The 25527-nt window shown below is 45.3% G+C and overlaps 3 protein-coding genes across 5 annotated transcripts in view; 2 read left to right on the top strand and 1 right to left on the bottom strand.

Moving 5' to 3' along the window:
- Positions 1-9943, top strand: part of bltp3a (bridge-like lipid transfer protein family member 3A) — a 24210-nt gene extending 14267 nt beyond the window's left edge. Inside the window, exons 14-21 of the mRNA XM_056593936.1 lie at positions 1-186; positions 377-576; positions 820-959; positions 1395-1545; positions 2022-2245; positions 2673-2781; positions 4182-4267; positions 4864-9943. The exon at positions 1-186 is cut by the window's left edge and continues 1070 nt beyond it. Coding sequence (XP_056449911.1) covers positions 1-186; positions 377-576; positions 820-959; positions 1395-1545; positions 2022-2245; positions 2673-2781; positions 4182-4267; positions 4864-4983 — 1216 coding nt within the window. The 3' untranslated portion in view covers positions 4984-9943. The remainder of the gene's footprint in view (positions 187-376; positions 577-819; positions 960-1394; positions 1546-2021; positions 2246-2672; positions 2782-4181; positions 4268-4863) is intronic.
- taf11 (TAF11 RNA polymerase II, TATA box binding protein (TBP)-associated factor) lies at positions 8467-11518 on the bottom strand. 2 transcript variants are annotated; one of them, XM_056593955.1, is made up of 6 exons: positions 11397-11518; positions 10193-10360; positions 9811-9944; positions 9615-9702; positions 9422-9518; positions 8467-8973 (listed from the first exon to the last, which is right to left on the bottom strand). In XM_056593955.1, the coding sequence occupies exons 2-6, from the start codon at positions 10355-10357 to the stop codon at positions 8843-8845; spliced, it is 615 nt and encodes a 204-aa protein (XP_056449930.1). In that variant the 5' UTR covers positions 10358-10360; positions 11397-11518; the 3' UTR covers positions 8467-8842. The 2 variants fall into 2 exon arrangements, with proteins under 2 accessions (XP_056449930.1, XP_056449934.1); XM_056593959.1 differs by having other exon boundaries at positions 11463-11518.
- Positions 11519-12027: 509 nt separating this feature from the next.
- The window catches only part of LOC130385396 (ankyrin repeat and SAM domain-containing protein 1A-like), a 65581-nt gene continuing 52081 nt past the window's right edge, over positions 12028-25527 (top strand). Inside the window, exons 1-4 of one of the 2 annotated variants that reach the window (XM_056593897.1) lie at positions 12028-12559; positions 22881-22961; positions 23733-23889; positions 24932-24994. In XM_056593897.1, the coding sequence (XP_056449872.1) occupies positions 12381-12559; positions 22881-22961; positions 23733-23889; positions 24932-24994 (480 nt within the window). In that variant the 5' untranslated portion in view covers positions 12028-12380. The remainder of the gene's footprint in view (positions 12560-22880; positions 22962-23732; positions 23890-24931; positions 24995-25527) is intronic. The other variant, XM_056593904.1, reaches the window with a different exon arrangement.

The raw sequence follows: 25527 nt of genomic DNA, 5'->3' as shown, positions 1-25527 counted from the left end.
CGAGCCGTCCTCCTTCAGCCTGGAGGGAGAGCTGTCCAGCGCCCTCAGCGTCACCAAGGACGCGACCAAGGACGCCCTCTGTGCCTCTCTGGACCTGACCAAAGGGGCCTTCTCCATCACCAAGGACGCCTTCAGCATGCTGAGCCGCGGCTCGGGCATGAGCAAGCTGTTCTCCCCGCAGGCAAAGTGAGTAGCTGGATGGAGGATGGATAAATAGATGGGTCACACTTTGGTGGCCGAGCGTCTCCCCTGCTGTGCACCATGTTTGTTGTTAGTTTTTTTTTGGTCACACATTCTTCATTAGAACTGTGTGTGTGTGTGTGTGTGTGTGTGTGTGTGTGTGTGTGTGTGTGTGTGTGTGTGCGTGTGCGCGCAGGGAGCTGGCCCTACATTCCGAGAATTCTTCCTCTCCCTCGCCGGCGGGCAGCCTGCACCTCCTCTCCATGAGGAACTCTGCCTCCCAGAGCTCCCTGGACAGCTCCATGCTGGACAGCTCCATGCTGGACAGCGGCCTGCCCGACGACCGCCTCTCGGTGACCAGCGACACCATGGACTTTGTGGTCCTCATGGACTCGGGTGCGTTTATTTTCATTGATCACACCTTACCGTCCACATTGCAACCAGCCAATGGCGGATAGTTATGACAATTTTACATTTCAAAGAAAATTCTGGCATATTTGTTCAAACCATGGTTTGGTCTGGAGATCTTTCCTCTTTGGCTGGTGAAAAGAAAAAAATTATAATTTTGTGTTTTTATTTATGAATGAATCAAGAGTTCACCTATATTGTTGACACGCCCTCCTTCCCTTCATTGACCAGAGTCGGGTCTGGAGGCCATGCGTCCCAGCAGCATCCCGGTGGGCAGCCGGGGCAGCCCTGCCCCGGGGCTGGAGGGGGGGTCCATGGCGGACCTCAGCAGCTCCCTGTCCCTGAGCACTGAGGACATGAGCGAAGACACGGTGCGTGGGGGCTGGGGCACATGCATATGTTTAACCCTAACAACCATGCTAATCAGGATAATGGGGCTTGGTTGGGGATTTGATTAATTATTTTATTGTTATACCACAGCATTGTCAATTACTTGATTCTCATTGGTCAATAACAATCCAAGGGGTTGCATTGTTTTTCAATAGCAGTACACTTGATTCACCCAATACTGAATCAATGTGCTACAAATCCAGGCTTAATATCAATCAGATGTTTCCTTGACGATGCAAAAAATGTAAGGCGAGAATATCAGCCGATTTAAGTAGATCCAAACACATTATACTTATCGATTAAAGTAACTAATGTACAAACCTTCTTGGTAATTGTGGTATTAGCAGATAGACGCCTCCAGTGGTACACCCTGTAGTGCTATGTCCTTGACGCCGGTGCTCGGCTGGTCGTTGCAGGCGTCTGTGCTGTTGCTGGTGCTGAGTGGGGTGTCGGGGACGGTGGAGGTGAAGGGAGAGGCCCAGCTTGTTGCCCTGGAGGTCCATAGCCTCAGCCCCGTTCAGATGGGCAACATCAAGGTGTCCGACCTGCTCTACGGTCTCACACAAGGTAAACACTGACGATGGCATCCATGTTGGGCTACGTAAAGGCCTTTTCATTGACACACTGTCAGTGACTAAAGGGGCCAAATGCACGTGTGACATTGATTTTACATAAGTAGGGTCTGGGTTTGGTATTGGTTTCATATGGTAGACATTGTGTGCTCAATATAACATCATATTTCTGTGATTTCTGTGAATACACCGTCCCTTTTTTAGAAAAGACGCTTCCTCACGTAACCTCACGGCTCTACAGAGTCTGAGTTTGTGTGGTTAGAGTGGAGCCACACTTTTTTCAAACCATGTCAGTGAGTGTAGTAAGTGAAGTGTCGTTTAAGATTCAATTAAATTCTAACGAAACAATCACTGTTTGTGGATACAAAGCAGTGATTGTCAGGCCAAGAATTGCACCCTCACTTGTGCCAAATCAGCCTACCTCCACCCTAGACCCCGCCCACTCACTCTCCCTCTCTCCCCCCCCGTCAGCCCCTAAACCACCGGAGGCTCCGTCCAAGCGGCAGTGTGCGGCGGTGTGCCTGCGGGCCACCCTGACCGAGGCGGCGGGCTGCCTGGAGGTGGGCGTGAAGGACTGCCAGGTGGGGCTGCTGGCCTCCACCATGGCCAACCTGGGGCCCTTCCTGGAGGACGAGCTGGGCGGGGAGAGCCAGCCCATGAGGGTGCACCTGAGCAACGTGGCGGTCACACTGACGGTGGGTGGCGAGGCCGGGGCCGTCCACAGGGGTTCGGCCAGGCGCATGTGTCAGTGGGACTTCCCTGAAGTGAGATTGTACCTTGTGCTATCTGTTTGTCTCTATTTACTAGTACTTGACTGGTATTCTAAACTAGTAGTTGCACTCGGGATACACCGATCGTTAAACATTTGATCCTTGATTGATCAGCCGAAATTTGTGGAGTAAAACAATTCTGACCTTTATTTCACGGTAAAATATTATCACACATGGAAGAAAGAGTCATCAGTGAATCCCTTAGTCCAACTACTAGTTTATTAAGAAACACGTGCAGTACAAATGTCGGCTAAGGGTAAATATCAATTTGACTTTACAATGACTTGTTTCATTTTAATATTGCACATGAGACCCTCCTGATATAGTTGTACTCTATTGCCCTTGTTTCCAGGACGACGGACCCAGGATCTACCCTACCGCCCCCCAGTCCGTCCCCGCCACGGTCATCCTGGACCAGGTGCTGCTGGAGCGCACGGAGGACGGGTTCTTAAGGCTCAAAGGTGACCCTTGTTAGTGGTGTTGTTAGTGGTGCTCAGCAGGAGACACTGGTTCCAAGTTATGATGTTATAATTAGGGCTGTCAAGCGATTAAAAAAAATCATCTAATTAATTTCAGGCTCTGTGATTAATTAATCTAAATTAATCGCATGCTTAAATTTTTCCGAGAAGGTATTTCAAAATAATTTAATTCAAGTAAATTATGGCAGATGGGGGATTCAATGAATAATAGACATAATAGACTTTACAGTCTCAGTCTGCTAGCGCCAGCTTCAGGGGCTGTGGCAGCTCGTACCTGCGAGCTTGCTACCAAATGTTTTGCGTTGTGGTGATATTTAAGGGTTGATGAACTCAGGTGATAGGAAAATTCCTTACTACAGATATTGCAGATAACGGTGTTGCTATCTACAGTTCCGTCTGGGAGTTGTACAAACTTGAATTTTCCGTTCACGGGGCCGAGCAGCGTCTTCTCGTCTGCCTCTATTTTGTTTCAACGCAAATTACGCACCGGGTCAAAGGGCACTATAGAAGCGCGATTAATCTGTGTTAAATTTTTTAACGCGTTATTTTGTCTGTGATTAATTAATCGAAATTTACACGTTAAATTGACAGCCCTAGTTATAATATATCACATGAATCTAGAGATGTCCGATATTATCGGCCCACCGATATTATCGGCCCGATATTAGCGTAAAAATGTAATATCTGTCAATATCGGTATCGGATTTTTTTTGCCTTAAAACCGTTTTTTTTTTTTTTATAGCTCAAATAAATGTTTTAAAAATTGTGCAGTACAGTGCACATTGTAATTGACTCATATTTGTGCATTTATTCAATTAAGGTTATTGAGTTTTAGTTAAAGAAACATACTGCACATAGTTGTTCAGGTACAATGTTTTATCATTTGTGAAGTCAAGTTTGCCCTATTTGTTGTGGGCATTGTCAAGATTATCTCAGGGAGAGTGTAATCCAAACTGTTGTCTGAGACCATTAAAAAAATAAAAATAAACATGGCACTTTTCCCTTAAATTAAGTTGAAGTATTTTTCTTATTTTGCACAGACAATGTTAACATTTGGAAAGCCTTGTTGCATTCAAGAATGCATCCAGTGGGGCATCACAATAACATTAAGCATGTTGTGTTAATTCCACAACAGGAGATATGTAATGTTACCTAAATTAGGTTTGAGGAAAAATAACCCAAATATCGACATCGGTATCGGCTGATATCGGAATCGAAAATTTAGAATTGGACAATATCGCATATCGGATATCGGCAAAAAAGCCAATATCGGACATCCCTACATGAATCCTAAATGACAATTGTCAAAGATTCAAAAGTGAAGACTTTCAAAGTTCTCAAAGGGGAAGCAAATGTGAGGTTTCCATTGTTTTCCATTGCAGCTGGTGAAGGAAAATGCCCCAGAGAGGCTGCAGCCAGGATGTCTGCGGTGTGTCTGGAAAATCACGCTCGCCAGTGTCAGCCGGAGGTAGGAGCAGGCCTGACCGCCCGAGACATTCATTAGCATTCATTAGCATTCATTAGCACTCATCCTCCACACTCCTCACATGACAAGCTTCATTTACACAGGCCACGAGCGGCCAGAAGATTGTGATGTGTGAGCCCGCACCAAAGATGATCTGTCACACACAAACATATTGAATGTAATCTATGGCATGCATAAAGGGTGGCAAATCACGTACGCATTCTGAGATTCATCATACATGCTACTTTTATAAGATATCTTGCTATATGTATTAAACATCTTCCTGCTTTGATTTAGTATTTCTGCCTTTTTGTTAAATATTTGAACAAAAACGTCTGGTAATGGTTCCCGGGCGTATCTGAAAAGACCTTCTCCAACGTTTGAATTGAGGGAGAATTGTGACTCTATTAACTCTGCCCCGTTTCTTTGCAGTGTCAACAATGACACTAACACACTGCAGATTGACCTAATAGCCTGCGGGTTGTTAAATGAATTGGATTAGACAGGTTGCAGGAGGTCAGCCTCCCCATTGCTTCCCATCTGCCTATTTACATGTGTTGGTTGGTTTCGGAACTAACCAGGGTGTCTGTTTGTTGCAGGGTCCTGAGACCCTGGAATCCCAGCTTTCTGGGGCCCAGGCCGCCCTCACCCAAGCCCTCTGCGACAGAGACGTGCTCCTCCTGGAACTCAAAAAGTATGACCCCATGTTTAGCCTGTAGGCCCTGTTTGGCTCCATGGGGTAAGACCTCTTCACCTGCTGTGGTGGACCAATCCTGGACCGGAGGGACCGATTCCACAAGGTGATGGAAGCCCTTTATTAACAGAGACGGAAAAAGATGGGAAAATGTGAATCTGACTTGTTTTGTTCCAATGCTCCTGAGATGAGTGGCACGCAGTGGCAACCAGAACAAGCTAAACCAACGGGAAACGAGCGCCTCAGCATTTCCACCATTCTTTGGACTATGTCGATGTGCACAGTATGTCGTATACGTGGATTCAGTGGTCGTTAATGGAGCATGCAAGCGCAAAATGGTGTTGAGCCCATTTCCCACTTCAAATGTTGTTATTTAAGTGTAGATTAGTTTAGTTCAGCAACAAACACAATGCCAAAATCTGTTACATGCACTAAGAAGCTGCCCGAGAGCGGTCCGTCTACCAGTTCATCGTGTCGTCCATGACTTGCAGTCTTGCTTGGTGAAAGGCCTCATGTATCATTAATCGGCCTGTTTACCGAGAGTCTCTCTTAAGCACAGAGTTGCAGCCGGGCCGGCTGTCGACCGCCGTTCACTGGCAGCGTCGTACAGTGTTTTTCACCTGCTCACTCGCCCAGTGTTTTCTGTGTTAGCGAATGTAGCGTTTGTGTTGTGCAACGGAGAGGTAGAGGGAGAGTAAACAAACCACTGTTTGTGTGCAGTGTCTTCTTTACATTGGATTCTCCCTTTTAAATGTCATCAAGAGAGGGACAATGCACCTTAAAGGAGGTGAGGATTGACTGTGTATGACAGTGCTGAGATTCTGCAGGCCAGAGCAGTGGGAAGACTCAGTGACCTGTTTTAAAGCTTGACGTTGATGAAATTCTACAGCACTAGAATAGCTCACCAGGGTATATTGTGAGCAGGAGAAAGACATTGTAAATTATGGCAATAACAATAACGTCACCTTTTCTTTTTTTTAAGTATTAACCGTAATTCCTTAGGTAGAGCAGATCCATATGTCTAATGGACTTTTTATTCAAGGTACTAAAACAAGGTAATAATATATAAATACTCATAATCACCAGAGGTGGACACTACTTCTGAAGTGGGTGTTCATGTAATGTTCAATTAATGGTAAAAAAAAAGAAGAAAGAAAAGATAACTGCTTTATATGGGAGAGAAAAATGTCAACCTTAGTATTTTTTCTTCACAGGGATTCATTCTTAAGTCGTGGCCCAGTATCATTTTGTTTTGAAAATACAAAATATTAGTGGCATTTGTTAACAATATTCAAGCTACCGTATTTTCCGGACTATACGTCGCTCCCGAGTATTAGTCGCATCAGTCAAAAAATGCTCCATGACGAGGAAAAAAACATATATACGTCGCATCGGTGTATAAGTCGCATTTATTTTTAAACATTTAAACAAGAACGTTTAGTCTGGAGAGACTGAATAAAATTGCAATAGCAATATAGGTGTGTCGGTCCCACTCGTAGTTGAGAGTATACCGAATTCAGTGACACCGGGATTCCACCGGACGGGTATGCGCCGCGGTCCTAAACCTGAGCGCACGATCGGGAGGTGGAAGTTGCGCTCACAAGTCCAGCGGATGGCTCCAGTTTTCGCCGGCCAAGTCATGCGCTGTGATATGTGTGACAGCTATGTTGTACAACATTGCAGCTAAGGCTGGGGTAGCTTTGGTTGAACCGGAGGACATTGAGGACGATGACGACGAGAATATAATTTATTCGGTGGTGCAGTAGGCTTGCAGCGTTCAGTTGTAGGCCTAATGAATGACGGTGCCATCTTGCGGCCGAAGATTATGTACGCACAATTTTGGCATATAAGTCGCTTCGAAATATAAGTCGCAGGGCAAGCCAAACTACAAAAAAACCGCGACTTATAGTCCGGAAAATACGGTAATAGGACCCTAAATAAACAGATAACCTTCGTCACCTTGAGTGGCCTGGAAGGAATCAGGCCAGCTATTCTACTGGAGCTAGTTTAAGCCTCTTTGTAGCATAACCATGTACTGTTGTGTGGTTTTATGTGAGCAGCAAGATGAACAGGCCCCTCTTTCTGTCTGATTGTACAAGGCAAAGTGTTGGAGCCATATCAATCAAAACATAACGTTGAGATGAATTTCAATGTCTCCCTGCCCACAGTGTTTGTTAAAATTGTGCCAGTTCCTTTTTCTTTTCTAGTTTGTAATTGTGTCGCCTAAGTTTGTTCAGTCAATGAATGGTTAGTTGGTTTTTCTATTCATGTTTTTGTTGCTTTAGTTTGAGCATTGTCTAAAGTTAGTGTAACCATACGAAATGACATTTATGTTTACCTTCAGTGTTAAGCTGTCAAAGCTACGGTGCAGGCTTCTTTACTGGGCATTATTTTTTATTTTTTATCCTTATTCATTTGTAAAAAAAAAGACTCATTCCGAAACCAGCCACTATTTTGCACCGTTTGTTTCTTACTTACTAGGTACTTGAGAGACCCCTGGTGGTGCGGATTTGAAACAGCATCCCACCTTAGCAGCTTTTACATGGTGTGGTATGAGTTTAAAAACTCTGGAATGTAAAATACTTCAGCAATAGAAGAGTGGTTTAACCAAACCCTGATGACGGACAGTTCTGCAAAACACGATGAGAGGAAAAAACTAAAGGAGACGACACCTCTAAATTCATATTTCTTTTCTTTTGACGTTTACATTTTGCATGGCCTTGTAGACGAGGGTACAGTGGTGAGAATTAAATGTGATTCAATGTCTCATTTGGAACGTAATCCTAAAATTCTCCTACCTCAAACGTCAAGGCCTCAGAGCCAAAGTTGCTTCTGGCTGGGCTGAGACGGTGGTGTGTTCATTACTGGTACCGTCTTATGGTCCAAGCAAAACAGAAGGAATCGCTGAGAACAATGACTTCCCATGTTGTGCCTTGTTCTCTCCCTATGATTAATTTACAAATGTTTGAGTGGTGATGCATGCATAGAACATTTTGTTTTGTGCTTAATGCCTTGTAGATTTTTTTGCACTTGTGGCACATTCACTGCAAATTGCACTTTTAATGTGAATCACCTTTAAAAAAGATTGTCCTGTGATAAGTACCTTCCGCCATCTGTAAAATACCGTATGTATTTTGTTATTTGTTCTGAAATATTTACAATGGATTTTGTATTATCACCTAATTAGATCTAAGAAATTGGTTCTGTGAACCAAAGCCGTGTGAAAAACTGAAAATAATAAATAACTCGTTACTGTACTGTAATTTGGGGGATTTGTTAAACATTTAAAGGTGTATTTAATTTGTATACACTAAAATATTGATGTTGTTTTACATTTCGCAATATAGTTGGGTCACAATTATTCCAGATCAATGCAAGTATTTTATAACGGTTTGGAAATATGGGTTTATATGATGCAATACTATAGATATTGTTATAGCAATCAAAACATTGTGACTACTTCTTTTTCATGGGAAGTAAACGGATGAATGCAAGCCTTGAAACTGAATTAATTGAAATACTTTTAATGTGGCAAACCAACTGTCACTACATGCAGATGTTTTTGTCTACATTTAAACACGAGGCTACATTTACAAGCAATGTGACACATCTGTCTGATTGTAACAGAAGCAACCTTATAAGCATGTTACAGGAACAGGATAGGGAATAAAAAAAAAAATGAAAGGAATTTTAAAATCAGCACTTTCACATTAGTAAACGTTGAATCTTGAATCTGTTGTTGCCGTTTGTCTTGCTGTTAGTCTTTGCCTAACTCCGCAGATATAGGTGACCATGGTTTCCTGCTGGGGTTGGCCACATCTCGTTGTAGTTGAACGTTTTAGAAAAAAGATGACGAGTCCATAAATGTCTGTCGGAGGAGCGACTCAGTGGAAGAGGATGTTCTTGTGCTTTGTGTTGGGGACCTGTTCCCGGGTCTTGAGCCTCCTCACGGCCTCTCTCATGTGCTTGGGCTGCAGTGGGGGCGTGTCCCCCCACTTCTCACAAACATCCAGGGCTGGGAGGAGGGGGAAGAGGAAAGGGAATCACTACAGAGTTTGTACACCAGAATGCATCATGGGATTTTTTTTGCAGACACTCTAATACCACACCATATTGAGAGGGAGAGAGCTGAAGTCTTGTTAAATCCTAAATATATACAAATATATCGTTATCTAGACTAATGAAAACATTGCCCCCTCACATGAGAAACGCTTTGGCAGTTTCAAACTCAATGTCTCCCCATGGCCCATAATGCAAATAATTTTATGATGAATTACTAAACAATGACCAAAAATACATGACTACCAACATAATTACAAACATCCAATGCTCCTATAGGGTTGGTCACTGCGATGTGATGTCTTGATGTAAAAGCCCTACTATACATCGACTATCATTATCAAACTTAGGTTTAAAATGAAGACCCTAACTGCAATGAACCCTTTTTAATGTATGCCACTCACCTTCCTCCACTATTTCTCCAGCAAAGACCTTGGAAATTCCAGACATGGCGATCACTACATTCTGAGACACTGATGATCCTGTTATGGACTGAATTAACTAAGAAACAAAAAAAAAAACAGTACAAAATTTGATAACAATCGAACAACATGCATTTGTGTATCTTTGAGGACGGGGAAGGATGAAACCCCTCACCCTCTTGATGGCGGCCTTGGGGAAGGCCGAGCGTCTGTACATCTCATATCGGTTCAGCTGCTCCTCGGAGAAGGAGGACACCAGAACTCTGTCAAGAAAAACACAGCACCGCAGGGCAGCACGTGAATAAGGGACTCCTGGGATCACACAGCAGTCATTTTAACTGGTGTTTAGATGTGGGGAATTTCAAGCTTACTGCATCTTCTGAATTTCATCCTCATCCACTTTCGGACACTTTCTTTCCTTCTTCTTCTCCGGTTCTACTTTCATTCTTTTGCTGTTAGGCTCGCCCGACGTTCCTTCCTCTTCGTCATCTCCTGCTGCCGATTCCTTTTAAATAGGAAACATGACGGACATTGAGTACGGTAAACATAATATTGAAAGAGAAAACAGGAAAATAATCAGCTGTGTGAAAACATTTGAAAGGTTATTACACAGGAACATTTCCTGTATATATTAAGGAAGTAACCCTTATTACAAGCTTAATAGAAGGTCTGCTTCAATCACAAACACCAAAAATGATCGAGTCTCATTAATGTGTCATTCATGAAGAGGTTGTATGCAGCACGGTGGCTCACATCTTTCTCCTCTTTTGGCTTCAATTGGCCGGCAGAGTCTTTGGTTTCATTGCTGCCACTTCCTGAGGTAGATGCGCGTTCTGTGTCCTCTGGTCTGCTCTGTTCATCTTTGCCTGAAGACGTTGCCTTGGGGATCTCTGGTTTTATCCTCGCTGGGTCTGCCATTCTCTGCACAAATATGAATGGAAAAAGTTCCCCAAAAGGATATCCATCAAGAGATGACAACGAACCCACTAATTATCAAACAGAAGTACTTCCTATGACCCTGATCATGTAGCCTCCATGACATTACTAGGTGTATTAGAGTCCTTAGTGTGTATATAAAAAAAAATCTGTTTGACAACTTTCCTTTATCAACTACATTTGATTGAAGCCTGTACACAACCCTTATGGTAATTCAAGCACTTTTCCCCAGCTAAGAAATATAAACCAAATTAAGTAAGTGCAGTAAGTAATCAATACCATTCCTTTCAGCATGTTTCTTTACTATGACATAGGCTACATGCAACTCTGTCCAGGACATGTGCTAAATCCTGCAGCCGAGATTCTGGCCACTGCCACCAAAACTGAGAAAACCCATATCCCCAATTACACATTAAAACTTTTACACACTTGTGAAGTCCTTTGAGTCTATTCACTAACTGATAGTGATCTATTATCTCCTCTATGTATTATAAATTAAATTGGAGTTTGCAGACAAGAGAACATCCATCACACTTACTTGTGACTAAAAACCTTACGTGTCTCCCACTGCAGGGCTCTGGCTACTGACTATCTTTTCAGAATGGACCGTTTGGTTGCTTTGTCTTTTATGATATTGTGTGTGTGTGAGTGTGAGTGTGTGTGTGTAACAGTAGACCTATACGATGAAATTGTATCTGATGTTTTATCAAAGGGTATCCTGGCTATTACCCCTTCAAGTATTACGTATTTTGTACATTCGATTAAAATACAACGTGTAATATAGAGCTGTTTTGATTCGTTAACCACCAAATACGGTTTTTGTATTTTTTATTGAATGCACACAAACGTGGAAGGTTGTTCTAGAAAACATGTTCAACATTTGCAACTAGAACAATGTCAACAACAACAACGATGCCTATGCTACTTCGCCTCTGAAGCTAACAGCTCTCTCCATAGTGCTTATCTTTTCAACTTACGTTAAATAACTACAATTAAAAACATAATAAAAAGGGTTTCATACCAGATCCCAGGCAAATTATTCATGAAGATGTAATGTAGCTTGTTAATTTTAAGGATATTGAGATACCTTAACCCACTAGCTAGATGCAGTATGGTTGCGGATTGAAACAGACACACTTCCGGTTCCTTGTAGCAACTTTATTGTCCATATAAGTGAGGACAATTTTAACAGTGTCCCTCGATTCGATATTGTAGTATTCATTTATACTCAATATATAAATAATCTCGAATAATTTGATTCAATAGCCATACTCCTGCGTTCTAAGGCTATATAATTATTCATAGACATAATAAAAAAAAAAGCATTATTATCTAAAGTTATTTTCCTGGGATTTCGCAATGAGAGGGGACACAATGATCTGACAGTGTGGTTCTTGTTTATGCATATCACTCTAGATCTAAAAAAACATTACAAATGTGTTTATACTGAATCAACTAAGTAAAACTGCCGGTCAACGCACTGGATGCGCATACAATACGCCCGGCCGCCCTCCGTCCCGGTCTGGTCTGGAGCATGGACCTATTGGAGGAGATGTGTTCCGGCCACTGTTGCCAGATTGGGCGAGACATCTGTCCCAATCTGGCAACACTGGTTCCGGCACCATCTTGCTTACGCCCATCCGATTCTTTTGGAAAACAGTTCGGGCGTGAGGGTCTGGGAGTTGTGACTATCCCGGCTTTGATCACGCAGAGAGAGGGGTAGTTTCAAGGAAGTGACGGACTGCACTCAGGGGGGGGGGGGGACTGGTCAAAGGAAGTTTCCTTAGCGGTGCTGAACGAAACTTTCCCCTGAGCGCCAACTGTGGACCCGGGTCTTCGGGAGAGCAGCGCCGCTCGGATAGAAACAACCGAGCAGCCGGGAAAAGGACTCCCGTATATTTTGCTTCTGCGAGGGAAAGTTCGGATCAGTATTGGGAAGGGATCGCAAAGGAATTTTACTCCCCTTTTCCTGCCCTGATCCTTCAGATTCCCCTTTCGATCCGTGATGGGGAAGGAGCAGGAACTCCTTGAGGCGGCGCGCACCGGGAATCTCGCCTCCGTAGAGAAGCTTTTATCTGGGAAACGACAATCTGCCGGGACTGGCAGTGGCTTATCGGGGACTGGTGGAAGTGGGAACAGCAGTGGTCACAGTGCCGCCTCTCACCCGCTCTCTAGTTTACTCAGGTAAGAGAGAGAACCAGATGCATGGGAGAAGGCAACCCCAGGCCAGCACAGACAGTTGTAGCACAGCACTGGTCTTACCTGATCTAATGTGGTCATCTGAAGCGTGTGATCCATGAAATGTGATTTTATTTCAGTCACTGTATATCCTTCCACGTTAACAGCCTTATATTCTACTGGCGGGGAACTGCATCTTATTGTAACAACAGTGTAAAACCTGACCAATGCTACCGCATACACAGGCATTGCAATGCTTCTTTGTTAGCTTCCATCCCTCACCAGTCCTACTGTATTTATGCCTACTCACCATCCATTCAAACGCCGTTGTTTTTTATTAGGTTATTTTTCTTTAACCGTCCTCGCTCTGATTTTGACCTGGTATTAATAATTCAGGGGTGCATCGTCTGATAACATTTTGAGAGCGGGCGGTGGGCTTCCGTGTGTTGGTCTTGGTCGGATTAAACGTAATCTTGAAAGCCATTGACATGATGCATCCACAACAACTTCACACATGTTATACTGTGGTCTGTTTCCGTCCATCGCTGGTAAATGTGGAAGTCGTTCCATTTTGAGATAGTTCTTTTAAAATGATATTTCTTCTTGCAAAGTTAGGGTATGTGCACACTAGGCACATGATGAAGATCCTTTCCCACTGTGTTCAAGGTGCTGCTCATTCCTGTCACCAAACGTAGGTGCAGTGTGGAATACTCTTGCATTTGCACTGGTATTCTAGTTCAATATTTCAGATGTAGTCGTATGCAATATACGTGTGTAATCACCTCCTGCGTGAATTTGGTTACCAGATTTTTTAAAAATACTTTTGCTTTCCATGGGGATGTGGGGGGGGGGGGTAGTAGAGGGATGGATAGGACGACATGGTACACACATAACCTAGTCGAATTCAGTGATCATGTGTGTGGTTTAAGAATGCTCATTCATCATGTATATTTATTAATCTACTTATACTTAATTATATGCAGATTAAATGCTTTTAGCCTCCCAACTCATCTTTGGCTTTTCAAACCCTTTATGGCAATAATACATGAGCTGTTTCCTTTAAACCCTGCTTGTAATGCCATGCCATGTCATGTGCAGTTACAATGGATGTCCATCAAAAGCCACTGACATCCCCTTCTGCTTTCCTCCTTCGTATGGAAGTGCTCGTTTACTGTACTAGGTGATTTATTATTGCTTTACTCATAGCAGAAAGTACGATGTTCTTAAGATAATTACATCAAACCCGCATAATCGGAAATCCAATTCCAGAGGGAGTTGATGGCATGCAGTCAAGCCCCCCATCTGGTAGATATGTGGGCTCACGGAGACGTCTACCGTCTGACAGCAGTTGTCTTGGAGCATAATTAGGGAGAGCGTCCTTAAAAAAATAAGATGTTGATTGGAGCACTTTGTCTACTTTACGTTTGAACATGGGGGTCTATAAGGACAGTCTCTAGCTGCAAGGGCCCTTTGAGACAACGCAGTGTTATTGACCACAGAATGGCCCGGGGAGGTAGCAGCTATTGCGTTGGACATTTGATTTAGCATGTTCAATCGAAATGCCACTTTACTTATTGACCTCTGTCTCTATTCATTCTTTCTCTCTCCTCAGACCACGTTGGTCTGAAACTAGTTTGGTGACTGCGGTGGAGCAAACGTCTTTAATCCTATTAGAGCAGATTGGATCAGACGGTTTCCACAAGCAAATTTCAGTTCCTTCTGTTTTGCTCAGATGACTGGTAGCATAAGTAATAACGTGCATGTGGTATAGATCACAACTGTGACTAGTTGCTTTTCATTACCAGATGGGCAAAGGGTGAACTCACAATCTAAAATTGTATCTGGCTTTTAAATGTAAAAATGTGTGTTGTGGTTACTAACAGCGGACCTGGAATGGCAGCAGGACAAGAAGGTCTTTCAAAACATTATTCAAGGACTTCTTTACAGAATAGGAGCGGACCCCTGGAGACACCGTGATCTCAGTGTTTTGGAGTAAACACCGTCATCTTTATGTTGAAAAGCAGCGCTACAGAGACTGGGCTAGCTTGTTGGCGTTCCTAGTGAGGAATGGGGTGCATGTCAAGACTTGTGTTGTCTTTAGGAACACAGGCATTACAACAGCTTGGCCCCATGGAATGCCTGCCTACCCAGGGAGGCTGCGTTATGGCGTCTCGGTCGTTGGCAACGGACGCACATTAACCTCCAGCATATTTACTACTGGGACCCTAAACATTTGTTCCAGCCACTTATAACAGGTTTGGCATGGCAGGGAGAGGCAGGGAGAGTGCCATAGTCTTGGCTCCCAATCGATCAGTGCAGGAAGTGGTTCTTTGTTGCTGCAGTGTTGCAGTAATTTACTTTGGTGGTTAGTTTTTTCTATCAATAACAGCACAGTTCTTGATATTAAATGAATAGATGGCACATATTTTCTCCTCACAATGTTTTACATTTGGAATATAAGTCCCAATCGTTGAAACCCACAACACACAAACCTATGTTCCCGAAACTGTTTATTTGGTGAAAATACAAGACACCCCGATATTCAGTGCTGGACATGGTTAGAATTCCCCCACCCTCCTAGAAAAATCTTCTTAACAGTATGTTTGCACTTGAGCCTTCTTCCCAAGCTGAAGGAAAGGCCCATAGGGAAGGCTCATAGGAAGGGCCCATAGGAAAGAGCTCCTCTCTGGCTCTCTACTGGGCCTCAGACCGTCCAGACCCGACCAGCTGCTGGGGCTGGAGGTAGGACAAGGCCATTGGAGAGAAAGCTGCCCTGCACCACTGAGGAGGGACATGAACAGAGGAATGCGTAGAGTTCTGGACAAACACTCTAAGAGCTTAGCCAGATGAAGAGTTGTCCCCCCCTCTGGATTCACAGCATTGGCTTTTGTCCCAAAGCGTGTAATGAGTAGCTTTTCATATTCCTATCAGTCCTCAAACACCCCTGCAGTGCGTTACCATGGATGTTTTTGTTGAAGGTTTGAAACCTCAATTAAGGGGAGGGGAGCCACCTCATCAAAGGGCTCATCTAGACAGAAGAGCATTTTTGACACATTTATTAATTGAGAGGTTCCATAATCCTCTCGGTTTTGGATTAATGTTTAATAATCATTGCGAGAATTGAGTACAAATTGAATACAGAGTCATGCTCCGTCCATAACTTTAATATGTATAATAACATATTTATTATCCTAAATAAACCAAATGCCTATAATATGTATCACCACATTTTCTTCCAATTTCCAGAGTTTGTGTCGTTCGCAGTGCACTGCACATCTGCCTGATGGAAAAAACATCTCCCTCCATGTTTATTGACCATTAACTAATGTAGGGCAGAATAACACTGTTTTGCCTCTTATTAGTGCTTGACTTTGTTCGGTACATGTGTTCAGGCTTGTGTGTAATCAATGATCTTCCCCACCAAGGGTGAGGGTTCCCCCCGTGGACAGGGCTTTTAACAGCAGCCTGTCACTCTGTGTTTCTGTGTATTCTTAGCGTGCTAATCTCAACTCGTCCCTAACAGTTAACATGTGAATAGAACTACCACAGCTTGTGTTTGAGAGGTACTGGGCAGTGAGGGCCTGCCCCCTTTGTGTACAGTAGTACAAGCTGCCTCTGACAACACCCTATGTGAACCCAGTGTTGGCACGGAGCCGCCTGGGTGGTGTATAACATTCATCAGGGGTTGACCTCTGACCTCGAAAAAAAGAGAAGACAACTTCTCAACTTCTGGCTACCATTGCAGTGCAGTGGTAGCCAGGCCATCTAACACCTCTGTGTTCGCATTCCAACAGCATCTGAGTTGGAGATGCTCTGCTCACAACGTTATGCATTGTTGTGTTAACGACCCCCCCATTTGTGTGGACTGAGAAAGCAAATGGAGGGGGCGGGCTCTAGGACCCAGGGGTATATGGATCTTCCGGCCTGTAAGGAGGAATTCAACACATGTGAGACTGAGGACGGAGAGAATCCGTGGCATGAGCGGGGTGCAAGAACCTACAGGCGAACATCCTCATCCACAGGCAGCAGCATCCCTTGTTTACTTGTAGTGTTTTGCCAAGAACAGATTGAATCCAAGCGATTTCCTTTCCCAAAACGTCACTCTCCATTAAAATGAGCCTATACATCTTTTCCTGTCTAGTGGCATGCTGAAATTGGGTATTTTCTATTAAGCTACTGCACACAACTGCTGTAATACATTGCCGCCACTCCCCTTAAAGTTACTGTGGTCTAAACAAACAAAATGGGGACTTTCTGCAAACAACAATATAAACCCCCGACCCCGCCCAACCAGCCCCCTTATAAACAAACTTAGCAGTGTTGGATTGACCTTGCTTTCACCTTAGCTGACAGAAAGCTTTTAAATAACATGAGAAATGGGAAGGATAATGTTCATGGCATGGCTGGTGACGACTCCCCTCTCCCTGTCCCGGTCTCCCCCCATTCCTGCGAAGCCCGACACATGTATGTCTGTGTTTGTGGTGTTGTGTTGACGTGGCAGCCTCGAGTCCTAGACAGTTCTCCCTCGTCCCAATAGGCTGATGGCTGGTGTCTTTCTCCCCTCTCCAACCTCTCTGCACTCGGCAGTCTGGTAGCCCACCTGCTGGGTTGGGGCGCCTGCCCCCACAACGAGGACAGACATCAAATATGTTCTGTGGAGGAGGGGGTGTGGGTTAAGGTACTACACTACAAGTTAGCATGCACAAAAAGCAATGTTAGCCTAATGCCCTAGCTAGGCTCCGTATTATTTAGTTATTTGTTGGAACTGTGAAAGTGCTAAGTTGAAGCGACAAGGGGCATTAGTTAATGTTTAAGTGTGTGTGTGTGTGTGTGTGCGTGTGCATGTGCATTTGGATTTGTATTCTAGACTGGAGGTGACTAAGTGGGCCTATTTTGGCAACAGGCCAGGGCCAGCAAACAGTCAGGATCAAATCATGTCTGGACATAATGTGTGTTTCTACATGTAGCGGTAGTCGACTCGGCAGTTATGTCTTATAAGAAGCCTAGTTTTGGGTTGGGGAGATTGAAGAAAATAGTAACAGTAATAACAATGGATCCAGATAAGACCTGATACTAGTAATCCATGTAATGGGTGTCGACCCAGCAGTCTAGTCATGTGTTCTGGACTGCCAAGGAGAGACTGGTCATCATAAATTGAAACATGAAATAAGGCCAATGATGTGAGTTTAGTTAGAAATTAGGCCCTCTAAAATCAGAACTGGGTTGTCAGCATGACTCAAAATAACCATCTGTCCATCAGGCAGGAGTTTAGCTGCCAAATAGTAGCTCGCCAATTAAACCGAAAAAGTGTGTGTGAGAGAAGTGAGGGGCTTGGCATGTGCTATACAGGATGACAGAACAAGTGTGGACCGCTTTTTGGACATGCGGGGAAGGACCAGCTTTTTTCCCCCTCTCTTTCCTCACCCCTTCTGTCCCCCCCACCCCCAAAATCCCCGTCCCTTACATCTTTTATTCTTTATCTCTGGGACTGTTCTGTTCTTTTTTTTTTTCTTACCCCTTCTTTTTTATTAGCACCAATTTGGTGGCAGTGTCGCCAATGTATTTCATCCGCCACGATCCGGATCTGCTGTGAGCGTTTAGAGCGCACATGGCATAAGCTGTGTCTTCAGACCTCCTGCTGTAACGCAGATGCTCTGTGAATTGCTTAATCAGGTCTGGTCGATTCGGTCCAAAAGAAAGTCAACTGCCACCGTCACACACACACACAGCGACTTGGATGCAAATGTATCATCGCAGATGCCAAATGCAAATATACCTTTTTTCTGACCTTTCTATTCTTGGATATGCTTACAGTATATAAAGAAGAAAAGGATGTGTTGCTCTTTGGCTTAATGTGAAAGCAAAATTCAGAGAGTTGACACTTTCTGGGAAGTTGCGGCAATGAGTGGTTCCTCTTTACACCAGAAAGCCTCAAGCCTTTAATAGTCATTAGTCCAGCCATGTGCGTTAAGCCATCCCACAAATATCTCCTATAACACATTAATTTTTATGAACGTATGCAAGATTGTATTTTTCATTCAGTTTCAGTCTACATTGGCTAGCTCCTTCTTCTGTTTTTAGTTTCCAGTTGAGTACTAACACTTGTCAAGTGCATAGTGTGCAATTGGAAGTTATCAGGAGACGCGGATGTCACGTTCATGTTCGCCGTGCTGAGTCAAACGTGTTGTGTAAGTCCACACAGCGGCCGTTTGGACAATGTGGATGTCAGCCAACAGCTGCGCTCTTCATCCACCGCTCGGTGTGTGTGAATGCTTTTGATTCAGCGCAATCCCCCCAGCCGTCCCCCCCGGTGGAGGGGGGCAGGAAGGCCAGCAGGAGGGAGACGTCCTGGCAGGTACTTCAGTTGTCCTTCTCTCAAATTAGGGGGACGGAAGCCCAGGTTGGGTTGGAGGGTCCCGCTGTGCTACCGCTTGGCAGCAGGGCGTCCGGTCTCGGCACCCGCCAGCAGGGCGCATAATTAGGCCCCGGTTCCCCTGACGGTAGCCAGCCATGTGCCAATCACCGCTGGGCAGGACGCCCCCCCGGCCAGACTGATCCCTGGGAGTCCATTCACACCTCTAATAGGCCGCAGCACACATCGGTTCATCTGACACGAGGCGGCAGGCTCACCTGGCTTCCTTGATTCATCTGCTCCGGGGCCAGGAATGGGAATGTCCAGCCTCATCCTTTAGTCAAAGAATCCACTCTCAATGTTGCATAGTGCTCCCATTATTGTTGGTAATGTTTTTTTTATTTTTTTGCAATGCTGTTTATTCCAATTTGTCCGATTTTTGATTTGACATTTGAAGAAATGCCGCTTATTATGTGTTCACAAATTCATGGAGGATCGATCATGTTACCGGTCAGTGTACCGCTTGAGGACTAATTATCTGTTCTCGGTAATGTATTACTATGTAACAAAGTGTGGTGGCCATTTTTCAAGCCACTGTCCCCTTTTCTTTATGATCAAACTGCTTAATAGTTGGCAGGGTGCATAAGAATACAACTTGGGTGTCTGCCCAAGTTACAAGGGTACTTGCATAAACCCCTGCACAGACGACGCAGAAACCAAGGAATGCTGATATGCTTCCTGCTCTCTTATTGGCTGTGCTTTGTACAACACAGAATTACAGCCCCCCAGAATCTCTTTCAAACTCCTGCCTCATCCCGCCGATATTCCCTCAGGGAAATTAGGGATTAACTGAGCCTTTCAAACAGGAATTCCTCATTCAGTTCCCATGAATGTGCCCCCGCTCCTCCTCCTCCCAAACCAAATCAACACTGTTTTGTCCGTGGCCCTGCCATGGCTCCTAAACCCCCAGCCTCCCGCTCTGCCCCTGCTCAGCTGGGAGAAGTAAGAGGATGAGCTGCTGGCTTGCTGGGCTCTGACTCATGGCCATCAGCGCCCAGAGCGTCCGGGTCCTTGGTGAACGCCGTGGAGCCTCATGCAGCCCCACTCCAGGGCTCTGTCGGGGGGGGGGCTCTCTCTTCCTCTCTCTCTTTCTCTCGTTCTGTCGTTCTTTCTCTCTCTTCCTCTCCCTCGCTCTCTCTCTTTCTTTCTCTCTCTTTCTTTCTCATTCTTTCTCTCTCTTTCTCTCTCTCTCTCGTTCCCTCTCTCCCCTCGTTCTCTTCCTCCCTCCCATGGCTGTGTGAGATGGCGGTCTGGGTTTTAAAGCCATTTCCTAAAATAGAGCCGTTAGTTATCTGTTGTCATTTCCTCCGCCAGTGCCAAGAAGCACTATGGGTATTGGCCGAATGGCTTTTTTTTCATCAAGTTCACTTTTTCTCGTGGTACGTGTTGGCCGTGTGTTGAATAACAAGTTTTCTTAAAAGGATTGATGCCATTTGAAGAATACCTTCAAAACAGTCCACGTTTTGTACTCACGCCCCTGCCATGAATCCCCTTGATGGAGTGCGCCATGTTGGACTGAGCTGAAACAGCCTCTACTCTGGGCTCGTGGTTATGTTGATTCACTCAACATTTTTTATTTATCTATTTATTTATTCCGCTTTAAGCCATTACATAACATGTATCTAGGACACCAAGCAGAGGTCCGTGTTTTTTTTTTTTTTAATACTAGTGATGTGCTCAACCGGGGGCACGCGCGTGAAAAAAAAAATCCCCAAGTTCCCGCTCCCTCTGGGCTATACCGCCGGCTCTGTTAGGAGGAGCCAATCGGCTGCCTTCTCAGAACCCACCAAAAAAAAGCGATAAGCCTCTGCCCTCACGCATACACACCACCACCCCTTATCTCTGTCCCCAGTGTCTTCTCAGAGCGCCCTATCACAACACCCGATACTTCCTTGTTGGCATTCCTCTGCTTCCGATGAACGCAGTGCTGGATGAGTCACCCAGTGAGGCTGGGGCTGGGGCTGGGGCTGGGGCTGGGGCTGGGGCTGGGGCTGGGGCTGGGGCTGGGAGTTGCACAGAAGGCCGCCTTTGAGGAGCAGAGGGAAGGAAATAAGCCCGGACTGCGATGATGACGAGGAGGAGGAGGAGTGTGGTGGTGCCATCGCCGTGCGTGTCTGCGCTATGTCAGGCCCATTGTTCCAGGGGCTGAGGCATTGAGGAGACGCTCATTTAATGAGATGGCTCTGACTGTGTAATTGCAGGCTGTTCCCGAGCGCCATTATGGTGTAAAAAAGAGAAGCCAGGCATCCATGCTGAGGCCAAACTAAAAATGAATATGCTTATGAGGGGAGGGTCGAGGGGAGATCCTCCCCCGCCCCCCATAGCCTCCCTGACGTGTCACGCTACGTTGGACTGTGGCATAATGTGACCGTGCTACTTGCTATATGCAGTGTGTGTCATGTCTGCTGCTGGCCTTTTGTTTCCCTGTCGCTTGTTCTGTGTGAAACACAGGATCCCCTGCTTTGGCTGCTGTTGGAGTTTTTGTACCCTTTGTTGTACTTCTGGCTGACCTAGAATTGAAGCAAAAGTCAGGGCTACTTTAAACAACAACTGATTGATTTGTGTTTTTAGTATCCAAAGTTTCTATTGGTCAACGTTCTTTAGGTATAAGTCCAAGAGCTACGTGGACTAAATTCAGGCTACGGTCAGCGATCCACTGAAGCAGAGGTCCCTCATTCATCATCCATGGTGGATCTCCAGTCCTGTATGTCCGGGTGCTCTTCTGCAGTCTTCTGGCTGTTGAATGCACCACAGCTGCGATCCACTGGTCACATGATTTATTTAGGATGTGCTAACTCAAGTCCTTTCAGTGTGTTTTCCTGGCGCTCGCTTCCTAAGCTAAGGCCGTTCCTTTTTAATTACTCTCTCTATCCCTCGCGCCTCAATTTGTTTTTCCTCCCTTGACTTTTGCTAGCATCCCCCCGCTCATCCTATTGCTCTTTACAAATTAAAAAAAAACAAGCCGACTGCACAGCCTAGTTTTGATGCCAGCGCCACTTGGCGTCGGCAAGCAGCTGGCTTCTTCCCCTGTGAGACTGTGGTACATATGTATCAAAGAACAGCCATGGTTACATATAGGCTTAATGATGATTCAGCACATATGCAGGGTAGCCCCTGTTTTAATGAGACAGTACGATATCTGTATAAATAGTGCCTGCCATTAAGAAAATAAAGGCGCCTTACGGTGAGGATTTAGAGAAAATCTGAGTGGCCCTGTTTGATGGTTTGTGTTCAGTGCAGCTGTACAGTGTCATGTCTCCGCTGTGACTCCTGGGTTGGCTATAGTGGTAAAACCGATATGTGTATTGATGCAGAACCATATCTATTTTCTTAAATACAAGGGCCAGGTGGGTGTTGACTGAGGTCGACCGAGGTGTTTGTAGTCAACAAGTTAAAAAAAGCTGCTGTTGTTGACTTCCCTCTGTCAGTGTTTGCTGCTGTTCCCTTCTTCCTCATTCCGCCGTCCCACACACACACACACACGCACACACACACACACACACACACACACACACACACACACACACACACACACACACACACACACACACACACACACACACACACACACACACACACACACACACACACACACACAAACACACACGCCTCTCTCTCTACCTGTGAGAACCATGGCGGGCGACAGCACTCATGTATTCCTTGGCTGCACGCCAGCTCCTTGAGAGACATTTCAACTTCAGATAGCAATCAGCATAGTGTCGGCCGCTCCTACCTTTACGAGTCTAACGGCCTGCAAGTCTGTCTGTCTGGCTGTCTTCCCGTTTGTCCATATCTCTCCCTCTCTATGACTGTCAGTTTTCTGTTTTACTGCAGACGCGGCCACATGCTTGCTTGTGCAATATGCTCTCAAAGTGTCCTTATTTGTCCTTGTGCTTCTCTGTCCTCCGTCCACAGTATCTGGAGGGGTCCCAATGTGAACTGTGTGGACAGCACTGGATACACACCGCTCCACCACGCCGCTCTGAACGGACACAGGTACTTCACCGTCTGACACAGGGGTCTACAGCTAGGGTCACAGTGGTCCCTTCAATCACAGGGGGATCTGTGCAAACGTTTGTTTGCACGGGCTGGGTTACCCTATCATATTCTGATAAATGAAATCCCTATATTGCGCAGGCAGGTTTGCAAAATATTGGAAAAAAAACAATGGAGATATTAATTTAATATTAACTCTTTACTTTGTATTTAGTGAACTACTTTCTATAGAGAAATACTGTACTGTAAAAGCCTCCTGGGAGGGTTGCCAACTGAATTCCCATTAAAGTGCATGTTGCCTCATTAAATCTATTGTATATATTTTGTATCTACAGACAAACGTCTCCTTCTGTTTTCAGCGTTAACACTATGGGCGCACCTTATATAGGGCATTAAGGGTAGTGCAGCAGCCTCTCTATGAATTGTCCCACTGGGGTAGTTAAGCTATTGATTGGCTCGCTGCTTGGCCATTGCTATTAATTTGTTTGTTCTACTGTCTAGAGAAGTTAGTTAAAAAAGGGTAATAAAACGCTTGCTTTTATTATAAAGACTACCTATTCCCCTTTTCCGCATTTTAGGCAATTTATTTATTAGGCTGCCAATTCTGGCTCTCTTCCTTTATTGCCATTGTTTGTTTCACCTGCCACTCTATCCATTACTTTGGTCTTTATCTGTGTTCATCGTTGCAGGGAATCTGAATGAACAGCATTTGGAGTCTATCGAATAAACGTACTGTTATCATGTAACCCCCACCCCCCCCTCCACCCACAGTGATGTGGTTGAGGCGCTACTCCGTAACGAGGCCTTCACCAACATCGCCGACAACAAGGGCTGCTACCCTCTGCACCTGGCCGCCTGGAAGGGCGACCAGCAGATCGTCAACCTGCTGATCCACCAGGGGCCCTCGCACCCCAAGCTCAACGAGCAGGTCTGCCACGCGCGGGGCCTGCCGCTGTCTGTCTGTCTGTCTGTGTGTCCGTGTGTGTGTGTGTGTGTGTGTGTGTGTGTGTGTGTGTGGTTGGGTGTCCGTCTGTGTGTTTATCCTGTTCTGCATTCTGTCGTCACATGCAACAGATAGCCTTGTCCCATCATCGGCTAGACTATGTCGGTGCCTTATTCAACCAGATTGACCATATAATAACTAGAAGGACTAAATATGGTGTCCTATAGGTTACTTTTGAGGTTTTCCTAGACTTTTAAGTCGAATGTGTAGGATGGATTCATTCCATATCAGTTCCCTGAGTAGAATATGTCAGTGGCGAGGCTGCGAGAGTGAAACTAGTAGTTCTTAATGTACACATTTCTTGTGATCAGACGATCCCTTAATACTGCATGCACTCCAGCCCACCATATGGCTGGTATGGCTCTGGATATGGCTATGAAATATTTATCTAGCCATGTCAGAAGGAAAGGAGAAGTTGTAGAAAGAGTGTGTGGCCCACCTGCTGCATCGGCCTGCCTGCATCGTGAGTTTGGCCAGACGGATCTGGACTTTCTAATGATTAACTTGACTCTCATGCGAATGTGGATGTGATGCGTTTGTGTTTCCCTAACCATTTTAACACCGTTATTTTTGTTGCTGTTATGATCAATTGTCTGGCTGCTTGCTGCCCGACCAGCCCAGCATCATCTTGTTAAGGATGGCGAGAAATGACCCATGATGATGACATTGTCTGCCATTGATTTATGTCTGGCTGCCAAATTTACAAAATGTGCAATTTGGTGGGTGATGTCGGCATGACTATCGCATGGGTATCATCGTGGGTCATTCCTCCCAGCCTGGTCATGACGTCAGTTTGATTATTAACCCATTGATTTCTATTATTGTTTGTTTTGATTAAGTTTGATTTAATTTTGCAACAATCATTCATTCATTCATTCATGGCTTATCTGACTGTGTAAGACAAAAACTTTGTCTTATACCCTCTCTTCCCCCCCCCCCCCCCCCCCCCCCCAACCTCCTCTTCCAGAGCTCTGTAGACCCTAGAGAGTCCAAACGATGCGGGCCCTTTGACCCCTATATTAATGCCAAGGTGTGTACACAGAGCTCCCAGCCGACCACTCCCCCCTTATTTTTTTTACACGCTCCTCTTTCCATTCCTGCTGGCCCCGGCTCCACCTACAACCCCCGTCCGCCCCGTCCCCCCCCTCTGCTTACCATGCCCCTCTGCCTGGTCTGCTGCTGCTGCTGCTGCTGCTGCTGCTGCTGCTGCTGCTGCTGCTGATGCTTGCACTCGTCTCCTCTGCAGCAGAAATATGAGCCGCCCGGCGCTTTAAACGGCTCGTTATCACTTCAGTCAATCTGAGTATGCGGTGCTGAGACGTGTCGTACTGCCCGACACGAACTTCCCATAGTGGTTTGTGTGTGTGTGTGTGTGTGTGTGTGTGTGTGTGTGTGTGTGTGTGTGTGTGTGTGTGTGTGTGTGTGTGTGTGTGTGTGTGTGTGTGTGTGTGTGTGTGTGTGTGTGTGTGTGTGGCGGTGTGAGGAATCTTCCGCGGTGTGTTGACTCTGTGTTGCGGCCCCCTTGCCACCAGCCCCTCTCAGTGTCCGGTGTTGTTCCCACTG

The sequence above is a fragment of the Gadus chalcogrammus genome, chromosome 1 (assembly GCF_026213295.1).
Source record: "Gadus chalcogrammus isolate NIFS_2021 chromosome 1, NIFS_Gcha_1.0, whole genome shotgun sequence".
Lineage (NCBI taxonomy): Eukaryota > Metazoa > Chordata > Actinopteri > Gadiformes > Gadidae > Gadus > Gadus chalcogrammus.
The sequence above is the reverse complement of the archived record's forward strand: the minus strand, read 5'-3'. Positions and strand labels throughout refer to the sequence as shown.